Source organism: Montipora foliosa, chromosome 2 (genome assembly GCF_036669935.1).
Source record: "Montipora foliosa isolate CH-2021 chromosome 2, ASM3666993v2, whole genome shotgun sequence".
Lineage (NCBI taxonomy): Eukaryota > Metazoa > Cnidaria > Anthozoa > Scleractinia > Acroporidae > Montipora > Montipora foliosa.
The window spans coordinates 3,801,422-3,817,652 of NC_090870.1; the positions used below are offsets into that span (position 1 = coordinate 3,801,422).

The 16,231-nt window shown below is 38.4% G+C and overlaps 1 protein-coding gene across 2 annotated transcripts; it reads right to left on the minus strand.

The window, feature by feature from the left end:
- Window positions 1-299: 299 nt before the first annotated feature.
- Window positions 300-15,411, minus strand: LOC137992123 (dolichol kinase-like). 2 transcript variants are annotated; one of them, XM_068837249.1, is made up of 13 exons: window positions 15,209-15,411; window positions 15,040-15,112; window positions 13,175-13,284; window positions 11,761-11,913; window positions 10,770-10,933; window positions 9,098-9,181; window positions 8,938-9,008; window positions 8,361-8,514; window positions 7,226-7,441; window positions 4,935-5,109; window positions 3,055-3,153; window positions 1,322-1,399; window positions 300-1,178 (listed from the first exon to the last, which is right to left on the minus strand). In XM_068837249.1, exons 1-13 carry the CDS (start codon window positions 15,309-15,311, stop codon window positions 1,033-1,035), a joined length of 1,626 nt encoding a protein of 541 aa, XP_068693350.1. In that variant the 5' UTR covers window positions 15,312-15,411; the 3' UTR covers window positions 300-1,032. The 2 variants fall into 2 exon arrangements, 1 of the variants encoding a protein (XP_068693350.1); XR_011121643.1 differs by having other exon boundaries at window positions 1,120-1,178; window positions 3,006-3,153.
- Window positions 15,412-16,231: the final 820 nt, after the last annotated feature.

The window sequence follows — 16,231 nt, forward strand, 5'->3', positions numbered from 1 at the left end:
CCCCAAGCGGCCATGTAATGTTCTTTTATTATATAGATATTGATGAAATGTCTAGATTAAAACAACTTGTTTATTCAGTTCGAAATGATGAAAAAGTGGTCACCAACCGCTAAAACACGTATGTAGTTTGTAACATAAACAAGATATGGAAGTTATGAAAAAGAAATCATGATAATGTCAAATTTTGCAATAAAAATGTTAATGTAGTAGAGAAGAATTATATTAAAGCGCAAAAGTGTCTTACAAGGAAGAGAAAGCTCGCGTTTTATTGGGTAATCGTGTTTGGTTACCATGACAACACCTATATCCTCACATGTGAAAAGATAAAAATGATATGTTCACTGCGCGCGGTAAAAGATATGATTTTTTTTTAGTAAAAGGAGAAATCCTGGTATTTCATCAATATCTATATAATAAATTACAATATTAATAATAACAACAAGAACAAGAACTTTATCAAAATCTCAGCCTTATTTAGCTAAGCACAAGAGTGCCCTACGAATAGGGGAGACTTCAAAATCGAACTGTGTTTTTAGCATAAAAAACTGTTAACTTCAAATCACATAAAATTAAACGTTACGCCTCATTCTGCTGCAAAACTCTTTTGCCTCCTTTGAGTTGAAATCTCAATTTCGCCCAAATTGTCATTTTCGTTGAGATCTTTTGACCTTCTCATGCTGCCCTCTTGTTATTTTCATGAAAATCGTTTTTTCGTTGGCCCACTGCTAGTATTGATTTTTTTTTTTTCAATTTTCCCAATTGTACACAATCCTCTTTGCACGGTCGAGCATGAAAAAACGGCAATAACATAAGATGCGTTCAGAAATCACTGTAAACTACTGGAGCTATTTCTAATCAGATTGAGTTTGCTTCACTCTCCAAGGTTCTGCCATTCAAACGTTGCTGTAGTCTATCTCCCCCGAAAAATAAAGAATACGGACAAAAAAAATCTCTCAATGTTGTTCAAATCTGACCATCTTCTTTATAAGGCCTTGTTTTTTCCTTGACGTTTTCTGTGCCACATTCATTTATCTATCTACATTTGAACATTAACAGTGAACTGAGAAAAGGTGATAGTATGATGTTATCGATCTGGGAAGTCCATGCTTCTAACAGAGATCCAGCAGTCACTGCAGCAGACACTGGAAATAAGCGCTCCCTGGGTAACGACAAAAGATCTGAAAAACACAGGACAGGGCAAGAAAAGTTACCACATTGAAACAACCTAGATAGAGCCACGTCGCCTTCGCCGTTTGGGCTTAAACCAAGACAAAGTGTGTTTCCAAATAGTTATAGAGAGGTTTATAAGTTGCTTACTCACCCGTGTACTGTAGTATCCAGACAAACAAAAGTTGTGATATTATACCAGCTAAAGTTCCTTCTACTGTTTTGAGACTACCTGCGAAAAATGAATAAACCTGTTATTTCCCGAGATCGAGCGCCTTACGGCAAGTTACAACCCGCGTTTTTTTTTTTTCAGTTTTTCCAGAAAAAAATTTATGCACAAGGGCCACCAACTGAACAAGAAAAAAAACAAGGAGTTGTAACTAACATCACAGCAATTATCCCGCTGTAAACAAATCGCACAGGAAAGTACATTTCAAAGTTAATGAGGGCTCGAACTGTACCAATCATGACGTAAACATGTTTTTGTCAGCTACGGGCCCTGGTCGTTTTGCTGACGCAGTGAGACATTTCGCTACTGTTCGCTTGGGTTGGACGTAATTGAATTTGAGTGTGTTATTAAGGAGGCGATACGAGTGGACGGGGCCTAAGGTGATTCCCCAGGAAAGGAAAAAGGTACAGATTTCCGATGAAACTCCCTAGACTGTTGCAAAAAAGTCAAGGTGATAACAAGAATGTAGTTAAAGGAAGTAATTATGTATCTGAATGCTCTTACAGTCTGTAGCCCGAAAAGGAATTCATTTCGGACAGCTGCTGTGTCTCAAGGTACAGAGCAATCCAATCCGTATACAATTTAATTCAATTATGCAAACACTTCGCTTGGCTATAAGCTGTTTTTCAACCATATTCTACCACATATTACATATGGGAACGAAAAATAAAGATAGAAGAAGACAGCTACACTTTAGAGAAGACCACATTTGTGTCAACAAAAATCCGCCCTTTTTTTCCTTTTTTCAATAAAACTCCAATTTTGTCCTTTTTGACCGGACGTGTACCCGTCGGTTAAAACGGCGGACGAGGGATGCAGTGGATATCGCAGATCGATACCTTATAGTTCGAATCCAAAAGACAACTTTGGCTCGAATCCACTCGCGCTCCAAAGTTCACTCAGCTTTTCCTCCATTTGAGGTCGGTAAAATGACTACCATTATTATCTGGGACAAGTTGTGTAACACCTGATACGAGTGGCGCCCACCCTTGCCATAATAGGGAGCTTAAGCAACGACAACGGCGACGGCAACGAGAACGTCATCTCAAAATATAAATTCGCGTTATTGTAATCGCTTCGTTAATATTTCAACTTTTTTAATATGACGGGGGTGTGGTAGTTCCTCAAAAATGACGCTGTTAGGAACGGCGCTCAATTTAGGGCAGAAAATGAAAATTTATCCTCAAGTAATGACGTTTTCCATAAAACCTAAAATTTGGCTATTTCACGTTGTAGTTTTGCCGACGACGGCAATGAAATGGACAAAAGTGAAAAACACACGTGCAGGGTGTGCAAAGCTATTGTTTTTGCGTACTAAATATGCAAATTTGTGACGTTCTCGTTGCCGTCGCCGTTGTCGTTGCTTAAGCTCCCTAATAACAGAAAAAGTCTCCGGGTTGCATTCAACTGCGGTCGCCCTCTTGTCTTATCTTGTCTCTGCCAGTGGGCGCTCGTTACTGATGCAAGAAATTATGTGCAATAGCAGATGCGCAATGTAAAACAAGGAAATCCCTTTAGATCTAGTTAGGTTAGGATTCGAACTGGCTGTTTAATTAAACGACTGACCCGATACGTTAGCAAAACTACAGCACGAGGAACGTAAGCGAACCTGACGAATTAAGTTGCATTGACTGTTCATTGATGCCATAGTAACTTGCCTGGCCAGCGGTAACGCCCAAAAGTCTTTCCAACAACAGATGCCATTGTGTCACCTATACCAAGTGCAAGGATCCCAGAATACAATGCAAGCTTGCAACCTGGCGAAAAAAGTGTAGGTGGCTGAACACAGTTTTTCCTCGGTCAGTAGTATTCATTGAAGGCCAACAGGGATGGCGTAGTGGTGAGAGCACTCGCCTCCCACCAATGTGGCTCGGGTTCGATTCCCAGATCCGGCGTCAAATGTAGGTTGAGTTTCTTAGTTCAAACGAATATAATTTGATATGTATTAACTTGATTTGATTTCATTTGTGCACGACCCCACAAGCTATTCAGCTTTAGACACTATCGTGCGCAAACAAAACAAAGACGGCGAGTATGGCAAAAACTGTTTTTCTCCTTCTCGCGATGGTCTAAGAAATGCCATGTAAATTCGTTTGCATTACATTTTAGAAGTGAAAATCTTTCAGAGGAACCAAGCAAAATGCTGCGCATGCGCATTAGCTAAAGAGTTTGAGACCAAGAGCTGTTGGCTGTTTTACTACGGGTGCGTTTTTGGGTAAATCCGTTTTTGGATTCAAGAATCCGTTTTTGGATTTTCCCAAAAAAACGCACATTAAATTTCTCACAAACCTGTCATTAGATTTTGCAGAAATTTGGAATTAAAACAGTTCTGACTAAAAATGAGTCGTCTACAAAAAAAAATCAGAAATTTAACAGACAGAAATTTGGGAAAAGTGAAAAACATCTATCAGCGAATTATGGAAATCCACCTGTTGAAATTCTATGATAACAGCTGTTAAACGTTCTTTATTTCTATTATCTTAAGCAAGGAAATGCAGCAAAAAAGCTCATGAGTTAATTTTGCATAACCTTTTGGCCTTGTTTTATTCTAGATACGTTCCCATGGTAACAGCTTGCATAGCACATTGACTGTAAAAAATATAACTTATGTACCATTACTTATCACTGACCAAGTTTGAGCTTCCAGGCAAAAACTGAATAAATATGGCAGAATTGGAAGTATAAGTGCTTAAAAACTGTGTTCAGACACCTTAACAGACGTGTATGTTGGACGCGTGGATAAACGTACCAACACTAATATCAAGAAATTGTTGGCTCAAGTCGAATATCAAGCCTACAAGGAAAATCGCAAACGCAATATCTGGTCATACTTCACATCGTGTCGTGACAATAGAGAATAACTGAGTAACGTGACAAAAGAATGCAAAGTATTTTATAAAACAAACTTTGGAAATTTGAACTTTTAGGGAGGTGGCATGGTGCAGTGGTTAGGGCGTTGGATTTGCATGCGGTTGCCCCAGGTTCAAATCTCATTCTAACCTCTGGTGTGGATTTGTTTCCGGTTGACCTGGATTCAACTCTACCACGCTTTGTAAATAGCCAACTGGTTGCCTCCTGCCAGTTGGGGGTGCTGAGCTTGATAGCTTAGTCCACTTCCACTATACACCTTATTCCAAAATGGCCGGCATTTTAGTATTCTTTTTGCCATAAAATTCAAAAGAATATTAAACCTTGAACAAGGCCATAAGGGCCAGTTGGCATGGAAACAAAAAAATGCTAAAATGGTGGCCATTTTGGAATAAGGTGTATAAACAAGGAATTAACATTTTACATTTTTACATTAGACATGTGACACAAGCATATCAAGCAAAAATATATACAGTCTGGAAGATTGTGAGAATCAGGGATTACAAGAAGTAATAACGACAATAATTATAATTATGATTTAATTGTCCTTCCTTATAGCTACTAAGACACAGATAAGGGCACTCCTAAGGGAGCAATAATTTAATAATGTTTCCACCTTTTCCACATTATTTTCAGGTCATATCGATATTTTGTGATTCAGTATACACACCAGTTGGGTCTGCTTTGCTGTAATCCACAGGAAACAACCACAGAGGCACAGCCAAACCCAGTAACAAATACATATGAGTTAAAATCAGGGTACCAGAGTCTTTGTCATCTAAAAACACCACTAAGGCTGAGTGAATTGAGGCACCAAATGGTCCGATTCTAAATAATCTGATGTACTACAACAAAAGAAAAGTGAAGAAAAATTAAAATCTTAGACCTGTAAGCTATGGAAACACACACTGAAATGAGAGAGAAACCTATTTCAGAATCAACTGCTCGCAGGATGAGCCAGTGCATGGAGTTGAAGCCAACCTCATTTTCAGGGTCTTTTAATTATCTCCCCACCTCACTCCCTCTTGGGGGGGGGGGGGGGGGGGGAGATGAAAGACCCTGAGAACAACGATGAGTTAAAGCAAAGGGAAGGAGTGTTGCAGAAAATGATGGACTGTTGTCAAGTGCCACAAAGCTGGAAGTTGGAATTTTCTGCAGGAATCAGGTTTCCCTCCCTCACTCAGCAGTACACAGTGCAGCTGGTTTCAACTAATTGTGCTCTTTTTGTCACATGTGAATGACCTGTGTAGAAGATGTGCCTAACACATGCTTTTGATTTTGAACACTGTATGTTGGCCTTGTTGGGCTGTATGATTGCTGTTCTTTGCAGTGATGATCATCAGTGTGACAGTTATATTGGATCGGTGATCATAAGGACTGGTTTATGGAAACCAAAGATTAACATACGCACACTCAGTAGCGGTTTGACAAATTATTAGTACCTATTGTTGGGACACAAAAGTCTAATAATTATGTTGCGTGTACTTGTAATGCTGATCTGAGATATGTCCAGGACTGACCCTAACTATATGCACGCCGATTTCACTAAGCGTCACGCAGTGTTCCCTTGCTCTTCTTCCAAACTTTAACTGACCTTTTTGCAGATACCGCAGCCATTTTGATTTCTATTGTTTCAAATAGCTATTGTGGGATGCTCAAGGGACAAATACATATTAATTTGCCCCCCTGAGCATCCCATAATGTCTTTCAAAACAGTAGAAATCAAAATGGTCACCATATCTCGAAAAGGGTCTATTACATCACTCGCATCTCCAAATACAGACAATTGACATCATAAAGTGTTCCCCAAATGCTGCTGATCAAGTAAAGATAAATGGCTGCATTTGTCTTTGGTTTTGCTGTCACAAAGTGACAGATCCATGTTTTAAGCAATACTGCCAGTACCCTTTGCGATCAAGAGCTCTGAGATGGCTCACAATTGATCCACAGACTTTTGGACATCTATCACAAGGATAGCATCCAGGTGCTGATATTCACTCCTTGTGGCAGCTACGGCGTCTTTGAGTTCTTCTATTCGGCACTCCTCAAACTTGGCCACACCAGCCTTGACCACTGTCCTCCACTTAGTTTTGTCCCTGGCAAGGGTTTCAAAGTCTGATATACCGCATTTGGCCCGCAAGTTCTTCAGTTGATCCTGAAAACGCTTCTTGAGAGTGCCGAGTGGGCGTGTGCCATCAGACAGTTCACTGTCGCAACAGAGCACGTGGTAGTCTCTCCTCACCCATCTGTACAACATGCCCCGCCCACCAAAGTTGAGCTTACATCAAGTAGGCCTCACTTCCACGCATATGGCAGTGAGACAGCACTTTAGTATGCAATCCTGCGAAGATATACCAACTAACCTAGTAGTTGTTTTACATGTTGTTGACATACTATCCATGTTTCAGCGCCATAAAGCAGTACTGTTAAAACAGCCACTTGATAGACAGAAACTTTTGTTGCTGTGGAGATGTCATGGGTGTTTATCTCAATGAAAGACGGCCAAAAGTCAAAGAAGCTTTTGCAATCCATGCAGTGATTTCAGAGTCGACAGAGCAATCAATTGATAGTGTACCACCCAAGTAACAGAATTTGGTAACAGCTTTGAAATTATCTGACCCGATCATAACTGCTGGTTCTTTGTAGCAGGCACCCAGCTTAATCTGTAAATGCAAACCTAAAAATAACGCTAACCTTTACCCTTACCTTATTGTTGGAAATAGGTAGCAAATACTTAAACCTTATTAGAGACACTTCGTGTTGGATGTTAAAATTGGGTGTGCATCTAATCCTGACATAAGAAGTGATGCCAGGGTAAACCAGCCCTGGCCTGCTGACCAGGCACTGGGTTTCGATCAGATTGCAAGCTCAAGCCAGCTTAACTTATTGTACAAATAAATAACCTGAGAGCTCCGCTTTTAGCTTGGCTAAATCTATATAAATCATTAACATCATACACACCTCTATGAATATAAATGCAGCTGTAGCCACTGAAGAAGCCAAATGCATGACATAAGGTTCATATATAACACCTGGGATGTAGATGGCAAGGGCCAACAGATGAAAGCCTTTGCGAACTACAGTGCTTGATGCATTAGACTTTGGTTGTCTGCTCTTCCAAACCACAAAGACAACAGCAATGGTCACCACACAACACCAGTATTTGATCAAGAATAACTGCAAGGAAAGAAGTTATCCCTTTAAGCCCCCATAGGGCAACTTTTAAAATATAATACAGTTTATTGTCTAACACCAGATGATTTTACTCATCAATGGGGCCCCCCTCAGGGCTTAAAGGGTTAACAACATCTAGGTCCACTCAAAAACTATGTCGACCCCTTTTAATAACCCTTTAAGCCCCAATGGTGCAACTTGCAGATTTTACTCTGTCTAAACCCAGGTGATTTTACTCTTCAATGGGGCCCCCCTCGGGGCTTTACGGGTTAACAACATCTAGTCAGTTAGTTAGTTAGTCGACCACAGTTGAGCAGAACGAAAGTTTTAACTATATAATTTTATAGCCTGCAGTGATCGTTTTTACAATTTTTGATATGTTTTACCCTGGCTACGGTTCCTTTATTTTTAAATAATAGTCAGACTCAAATATCAAGGCTATAAGGCCATGAAACGATCCTCTCACGCCAATGCTCTTTTTACTACTCTCTTAACAGTTATAATAATTATTGAACACAAGGTCAATTTACCGTTAGATGCTAAATTACTTCTTTTCCTGATGATCTACCCATGAAGGATTTTAACTTGGCTTGTGTCAAGTCTAACAATAAACATGTCATTCTTTTCAACAGGCATGGGTTAGGGATTTTTCCATATGACACTCACCAACTTTTCAAGAGAAACAGTGTTTACACAACACAGATTCACTGGTTTTCCATAAAGTTTTCAAACTCTTCCCCCTCCATGGAAAGTGACGCAATCTACTACCTGCTTCCCTAATTCTTCTTCCTCCACAGGGAAACCATCATTGCAATAACTATAATAATTTTCTCGAAACAATCTTTCATTAGTGTTACAGTTTTCAGACTGACAATCAATAATTACGGTGACACCAAATTCCAGTACTATCAGCTGTCTGTACCCTAATTTCCCGCTCAGTCAAATATTTCCAAAGCCATGTGAATGGATCCATGCCTCGCAGGATGAGAAAAGACCACGGCAACAGCAAGGCAAAAAAGGTAAAACATATTGTTGCATAAAAAGCCACATGTCCAAATACAATCTCCCAAAAATCTCTAAAGGGAAAAAAAAAACAGCGAAATTTAAATTGCTTACAAGAAAAATCTTTAAATTTGTGAAAACGTATGCCATAAATTATGTACAATATGATGGGCAGATCTGTATCACTCGCCTCGAGTTTGCAAATATGATACAGATCTGATGCGAATATTGTATTGTATGTCAGCATTTAAGTGTAAATGGACACTTGGTATTTTTTGTGATTCAAGTTATTTTAACAGCCTGAGGGAAAATCGATAGAAACTGTTATGTAAGTGAAGAGAAATCTGTATCATAATATAATTAATATACAGATATTGATTAAAAAAATTTCAATCTTTTGGTTTCCCATCATGAATTATTAATGTATGTTATAAATACTTATACTGTACTGTTACCTTTAAATTCTCAGCAGGGCTATGTTAACTTAGTTTGCTTACCTTGCAAGAGACAGATAATAAAAGACAGGCAGCAACAATATACCTGTTGCTAGGGAACCAATCAAAAGCACCTGAAAATAAACAATTAAGAGCCAGTGAAATCTCAAAAGAGAAATGGGAAATAAAGAAGAAAAAATAGCTTAAAACACAGCTGTTGTACCTGAATCCACAACATTTCAGTGCTTTTAGGAAACTCTTCATGAATACCAATAACATGGCGAAAACCTGGCCACACATTGGATAACTGAAATGAGACATTTATGATCAACATTTTTAAAAGACATTTTTGTTCTCAGATTGACTCTTTGGCTTTATCTGATTCTATTGTCTTGAATTTTATTTTTAAGTTTCTACTTTGTGTTGATGTACCTTGGAGCTTTTGTTAAGGTGCTATATAAGTGTATGGATTGTTTTTTATTTTTAAATTATTAAATTATTAAATTTTTAAACATAAATTATTATTTTCAAATTTTTTAATTTAATTTGAGTTTTATCATTATCATTATTATTATTATTTATTTTTACCAGATACATGTAAGATTCAAGTTTGTATGAAAGAGTGCTCAATAAAGTTTGTTATTATTATTATTATCATTATTATTATTATTATTTTCTTTTTTTGAAGTTTTAAAACAGAGAAATACTTAATTGCTTGTAAATTTATAGTTCTTACCTTTTGGAGATATTTTAATGTTTGTAAATATTTTTATCATTATTATTATTATTATTATTATTATTATTATTATTATTAGATTCTCACCAGCTTTCAATTCTTGCTGGGTGTTCTATGCCACGTCTCAGCTCCTTCCCGCAGCTCAGAGACGCAGCACCTTTCTGAGGATGTGTGATATTCCCAACAAGACCGTTATCTGGGCGCTGCCAGTTATATCCGGTATACCTAGGTACTCCTGCCACTTCGCAAAGTCTTTCGAGACTGTTCCAAGGGCCCCTATAACCAACGGTATCACTACAATTTTTACCTGGTGTATCTGTCCTACTTCGAAAGCTAACTCCTGGTATCGCTCAATCTTCGAAGCCTCAGCCATCACAATATTCCGGTCATCCGGAACATCAACATCAACCAGTAGCCACTGGTGCTTATCTTTCAAAACAAGAGTTATGTCCGGCCTGTTGTGTGGTACGCGTCTGTCAGTGACAATAGTACCATCCCACACTAGCTTCGACTGATCATTCTCAATCACTGGTAGAGGCTAATGCTCATACCATTTCTCTCTGTATTCAAGGTCATATTTTTTAGTACTCAACTCCCAGTGGACTATTAATGCTACCTTATCATGGCGCTTTTTGTACTCCTTTTGTGCTAAATTAGAACAACTGCTCACAACGTGCCACACACTCTCTGAGCTTTTTCCACAAGTCTACACAAAGGAGAGTCATTTGTCTTATCGATGTAGCACTTGATTGAGTTGGTTCTCAGGGCCTGCTCTTGAGCTACGCAGATCATTCCTTCTGTTTCTTTCTTCAAATATCCATTCTGCAGCCATCTCCAAGATCCTTCAACAGCAGTTCCTTCTACATCCCTGAGAAATGCACCATGCAACGGCAACAGTTTGTCTGTCCAATCTCTTACCTTCGTTTCATACAACCTTTTCTTACACTCCTCAAAAGACTCTGTCGTTCTAGTGATCACCTTTTCCTCCCAAGCAGCCTTTAGCATCCACAGTCTCTTGACTTTCAACAAGGTATTATTATGATGATGATGATGCTGATTATTATTATTATTATTGTTATTATTGTTATTGTTATTATCATCATTAAATTTTAAAAGAATTACAAAATTGTGCATCACTGAACAAGTGAGTCGAGTTTACCTTTATTCCAAGATCTGCAAAAGCATCAACAGAAAGTAATGCTATTGTTTCTGTGACAACCATGGCCTCACCAATAGTAAAACACTGTGGTAGATGTCTCAGAACAGCAAACAAAAGAGCGAAGTATAGACCGAAACACAGTGACACTTGCATAATATCTGCATCTGCAAAATTGAACACCAATACGGTTGGTAATCGAAAGTGCTGAAAAGCATGCTTTTATTGTCATTATTACCGTCCTTTTAAAAGTTTATGAAATGTTAAAGAAGGGGTGTCATCTGATCAGAATACCATGTCTTCTTTTGCTTGGATTTAATATACTGTATGATCAAATTCTGGAAACTGTGATCATTATAGATTAAACTTTCTCCAAGTTAGCCTCATTGTTTCTGCACTAAGGTTACTTGATAGGATTGTGTACAGGCTTGCATTGTCGCCATCTTTCATGAAATTCAAGTGACTCTTGCACAGTGAGATAACAAGACCAGGGTTGTCTGTGACTACGAAGTGGAACTTCAACCTAAGATTACCCACTACACTTAAGGGCAGGGAGCATAAAGATTTTGCTCATAGAGAACCTTAAAATAAAAATAAATAGTTCTCCAAAATCAGAATGATCTAAAAGCTGACAGCATGTTGAGTCAAGAGGACTGAATAGTTGTTTTTAAATTGCTAAGTATATACTAAAACAGTAATAATAAAAATAATCATAATAATAATAATAATAATAATAATAGCTTTTATTTAGAGAGTGAGATAATATACACAATGTAGCACAAAAAGATGATTTTAACTCATTTAGTCCTAAAATGATTACAATATTCTCGGGTGCAAAATTCCCATGCCAGTTACTCGGAGCTAAATAGCAAAGGATTTCAGGGTTTGAGTAATCAGATAGCACCTTCAGCACTAACTACTGTTTTAGTATATAGCAATGATAAATCTCAAGAGCAAATTCATTGATTGGTCACATGTTTATAATGACACATACCCCATTGCACATTTATCATAGCTCCAATGCATGTTGACACCAGAAAAAAGAGAATGGATGAAACTAGTGGTTTTTCATTATTTAAAAACAGCATAATCGAGACTGTAACCATGCTCATTAGTTGAGAAGCCAGCAAATAAGATCTGTCATCAACTGCAATGGAAAAATATTCCAGATACATTCATTATACACTGTTCAAACCCTTCGTAACTTTGGTGTAAATCTCCACATTATAAATAAAACTAACCATGAAATAAATAAACAACATCTGCATTGTCAGATAGCAGGTCTGTCATACTGAAGCAACAATCCTGCATAAACAGTGGAAGCCGGGATCTGGGTACCAGCACCCATCTACGCCAAGTACAGTACCCACCTTTGCTCAAATGAGGTCTCACGATCAAAAGCCAGACTATATATAGGGGTTCCCGCCCATTCTGTCACAAGGTCCCATCGACTTTAAAACTCAATGAAACCCTTGGTTACACATCCAAGGCTCTTCAATAGTCTGACAGAAGCATAAAAATTTGATTCTATTATTACCCAATGACCCAGCCTGGGAGTGGCAGTAGGCAGATTTTACTCGTCTAACACCATACAATTTTAATCATCATTGGCTTAGCAACCTCTACATCCACTCAATGTCCCCATGAACCCATTCACCTGCTGGGAGTTCAGAGACTTGATAAATTTTACTCTAATGCCAGACGATTTTGCTTGTCGATGAGGGGAGGTAATCCAGATATAACATAACACGATGAAAAATTCCCAGCTGGCAGTAGGCAAAAAAATAGCTTTTAACAAAGTATACGAACCAGATGGAAACTCAGAAGATATCTAGATAGAACTATATCAAATAAATAGTAATTTAAATGTATCAAATAACTGTTGTTTCTATCACACCCTTTTCCCACAATATCATGTCATGAGGCCTTTATCCCAAATAAGCCCTCACCTACCTCCCCACTCCAAAAACCAAAACACTTAAAGCCCCTTAAAGAAACTTGAACACTGTTACCCCAAGACCCTAAGACCCTGGAAACTTGAAAACAAATAAAGTACCCCAAAACCCTCAATTTGGCTAGCCCTAGGCCTAAAATACCGTACTTTTTTCGTTTCCAAGTATTTGAGTTTTCAGGGTCCTAGGGTCCTCATAGGGGTCTTACAGGTCTCACGATCTTCGTTTTTTGAGACACCCTTACTGTAACAACAGAATTTAAAAATTTGTTCATGAAAATAACTTAAATAATCTTGTGCACTTTTGCTTTCCAACATTTCCTGTTGCTTAATCTCCACATTTACCATCTTTCCTTTCAACTTCCACAAATCATGCCAATTTGGGCAAATAGCTTGAAACATGGTCTTTCCACTTCTTATAATAATTTATTTGTATTTTGATGAGACCTCACCCTACCTGTCACTTGAAGATTCTTATCACCCCATCTTTCAATGAAAGCCATCTGACTGGTGAGTACCATAGGAACAAGAAGCGAGCCAATCTCCACTCCATCCTCAGCAAATGGCCTTAAACATTAATAGCAGTAACGATCAGGCACAAGTTATTCAAAGTGTGGATAGCGCTATCCACTGGATAATAACAAGTGTTTATCAGCTGGATAGCATTATCCACCTTTTGAACAACTGAGGCTAGTGGTACCATGGCCAACGATATCACTTTGCTTCTTTTCACAGGAGCACATAAAATTCCATGTTGAAAGTTGTATAATAACAATTATATAACAATTGTTGTAATTTTAATCTTAGGATATAATAAATATCAGACGTACTGCGAAAAGCGTAACAAAATTATTGAATATTTTTGTTCACTGTATATTGTAGTAGATTCCTACAAATTCCTACAGATTCCTGCAATAATGTCATATTTTTCCTGCAAGGATAAACAGGTGGTTACCAAGGCAGTTTTCCTAACAATGGCGGAAAGTAAGGAAACTTTGTCTTTGGTTGGCAAATGTTTGTGACGTGCGGTTTAGAGGTGAATTAAAGAAAATGATTGAACTAACTACACAATTTAAGCAATTGTCTCTTTAATAGACACCTGATGAATTCAGGTGACTTTGATGGTCCGGGATTCGAACCCATGACCTCTGTGATGCTGGTGCGGTGCTCTTATCAACTGAGCTGTGAAGCCACTCGGTTGAGAGTCGGTCAACTTGTTGGCCTGAATATTTGTGAAGCGTCTGATACTTGTCCTTCTGCTGTTGTCAATAGTTAGAACCAGGCTTATTTAATAGTAGCTTTGGCTAATAAACTGGAAAAAGCAACCTGCACATGATCATTCAACAAAATAATGTAATGATGTCTCTAATAAACCATAAGGTAAAAAATACATACAGTGTATCCTATGTACATAAACGAGAACTGTATAACGAAATTACAATAATTTACTTATGGCTAAAATTGAATTATGTAATTATAACAGGTTACGTTCAAAAATGAGTCTATTTACAAATGAACACAACATTATTCCTTAGTGTGTGTGTAAAACAAAGGCTTCAAGTTTAATATGGAAGGCTACTAACATGCAGCTAACGTGTTCAGTCACGTTCCTTTTGTTTCAACGTGCTTACGTGCCATGCGCATGCATTCACCTCATTCACTCCACTGTTTTCCCGTGGAGGGTCACAATAATTTGTCTTAAGGACGGTGCCTACTATTGTTATTGCGCATACGTTATGCACATCTCCAGATATTCGGATTCCCATCGGTGATGCTTACTAATGCAGGGATATTTTTGCGCAGCCTAAAACTATGCAGAGAAAGTAGATCTTAGTAAGTACTCTTGGTATCCAAAAAGAACATTGGGGGTAGCCATGCATTCTTTAGAGATAATTGAGCTTAAAAATTTGAGAAAGAACGCCATACATTGCTTTGTATTTTAGAGCTTTATACAAATATTGTTCATGAATCATCTATGAAAAATGCTTGGTTACCCCCAATTTTCTTTTTAGATTTCAATAATACTTGGGAAGATCTAGCTACCTTTCCTGCATAATCATAAATCGGGGCAAAAATACCTTTGAATTAGTAGGCACCGTCTTTAAGTAGTATTGTAGGATTCCTGCAGCCCCGCGTGGATTCGTGAAAATTCCTTCAAGCGCGTGGATTCCTGCAAATTCCTACAAGCGCCATAATCGTTCATTACAATGCGTGAGAAAATGTTCCCGGAAAACTCCAGATCTTGCGGCTGTAAAACCTTAATAGAATAGCACAAACTTATTTCCTTCGCACTGTCCCAACATGAGAAAAATCATTGATCACCTTAATTTAATCCACTTTTTCATTCCAACTGTCCATCTTGCTTTTAAAGAAGGGAAGAAAGCGACTACAATGACTAAAATTGAAAACCCAAGCAAACAAAATCGTCAGGAAATAACTGAGGTTAATTATATAAGTTCATAATGATAATGATTTTGCAAACTACACTCACGAATTACGTGGAAGAAGACGTAAGCAGCGCTTTTTCTCCACTCGAAATGGCTGCAGAATACAATTAAGCTGGAGCCCGTGACAACTAAAGCCTCTCCAATCATTTAAATCTACAAAAATATATTTCGGGATCAAATAAAAATCAATTTCCCCACTTCGTGCAGGAGACTGCCAGGCGTTCCAGTGAGCTTGGTACCACCCTCTCTGGGTTCTTTAGAAAAAGACGCCTGAAAGCGTTAACGTGGAATTTCTTTCCGACAGTTGAGTCAAACGAAAAAGTTACTCTTGTACTCTTCAACAACGAGATCATTTAAATAATAGTTCTTCGGCTCCTTTTTAGAGGGAAGCAAGGGTCCACAAAAATTTTACCTTTAATGAAAGTTCCCGCTATAAAATAAGACCGATTTCGGCAAATTGGCATAGACAGCTGCCTTCTTTGGCGGCCATCTTGGAATTGTTATGAAAACGAGCCTATGACGTTGCACTAGACATAGAGTCAAGTGTCAAAAGTAAACAGCGATGCAGGAAGTGAAGATGGGTCGCTTTTCGAGGTAGATATAGATTGTAATGACGCAATACGCCCTTTTATGTTCGAGCCTTAGTACGACTTGTCCATAGTCTAATTTGGGCGAGGAGACGGCTGACACTTCAGACTAGACTTGTCCAGTGAGAACGAAATTTTTGTGGAAGAGGCGACAATTAAACCCGGAGAATCCCAAGAACTAGAGGTTCGATCGCGCCTTGGCAATCGTGAGTTGTGCAAATGCAATATTTGCCAAGTAATGGCCACGGAAAGCCTGTATCGTTTGAACCAATAACAAAAAAATTGCAGACTATTTACCTCTTGTGTAATCGGTTTGCACGCAAACTGATTGGGCGCTGCTGTGCATGGTAAAAAAATATTTCGCATTGTCCTACTACCGAGCACGAATCGTTTCCAACAGTGTTTTTGTTGCCTGATGTGTTGCGATCAGCACTGGTTGGTCTTCATCAAGTGCGAAGAGATTCTATGGAAGATACTCCC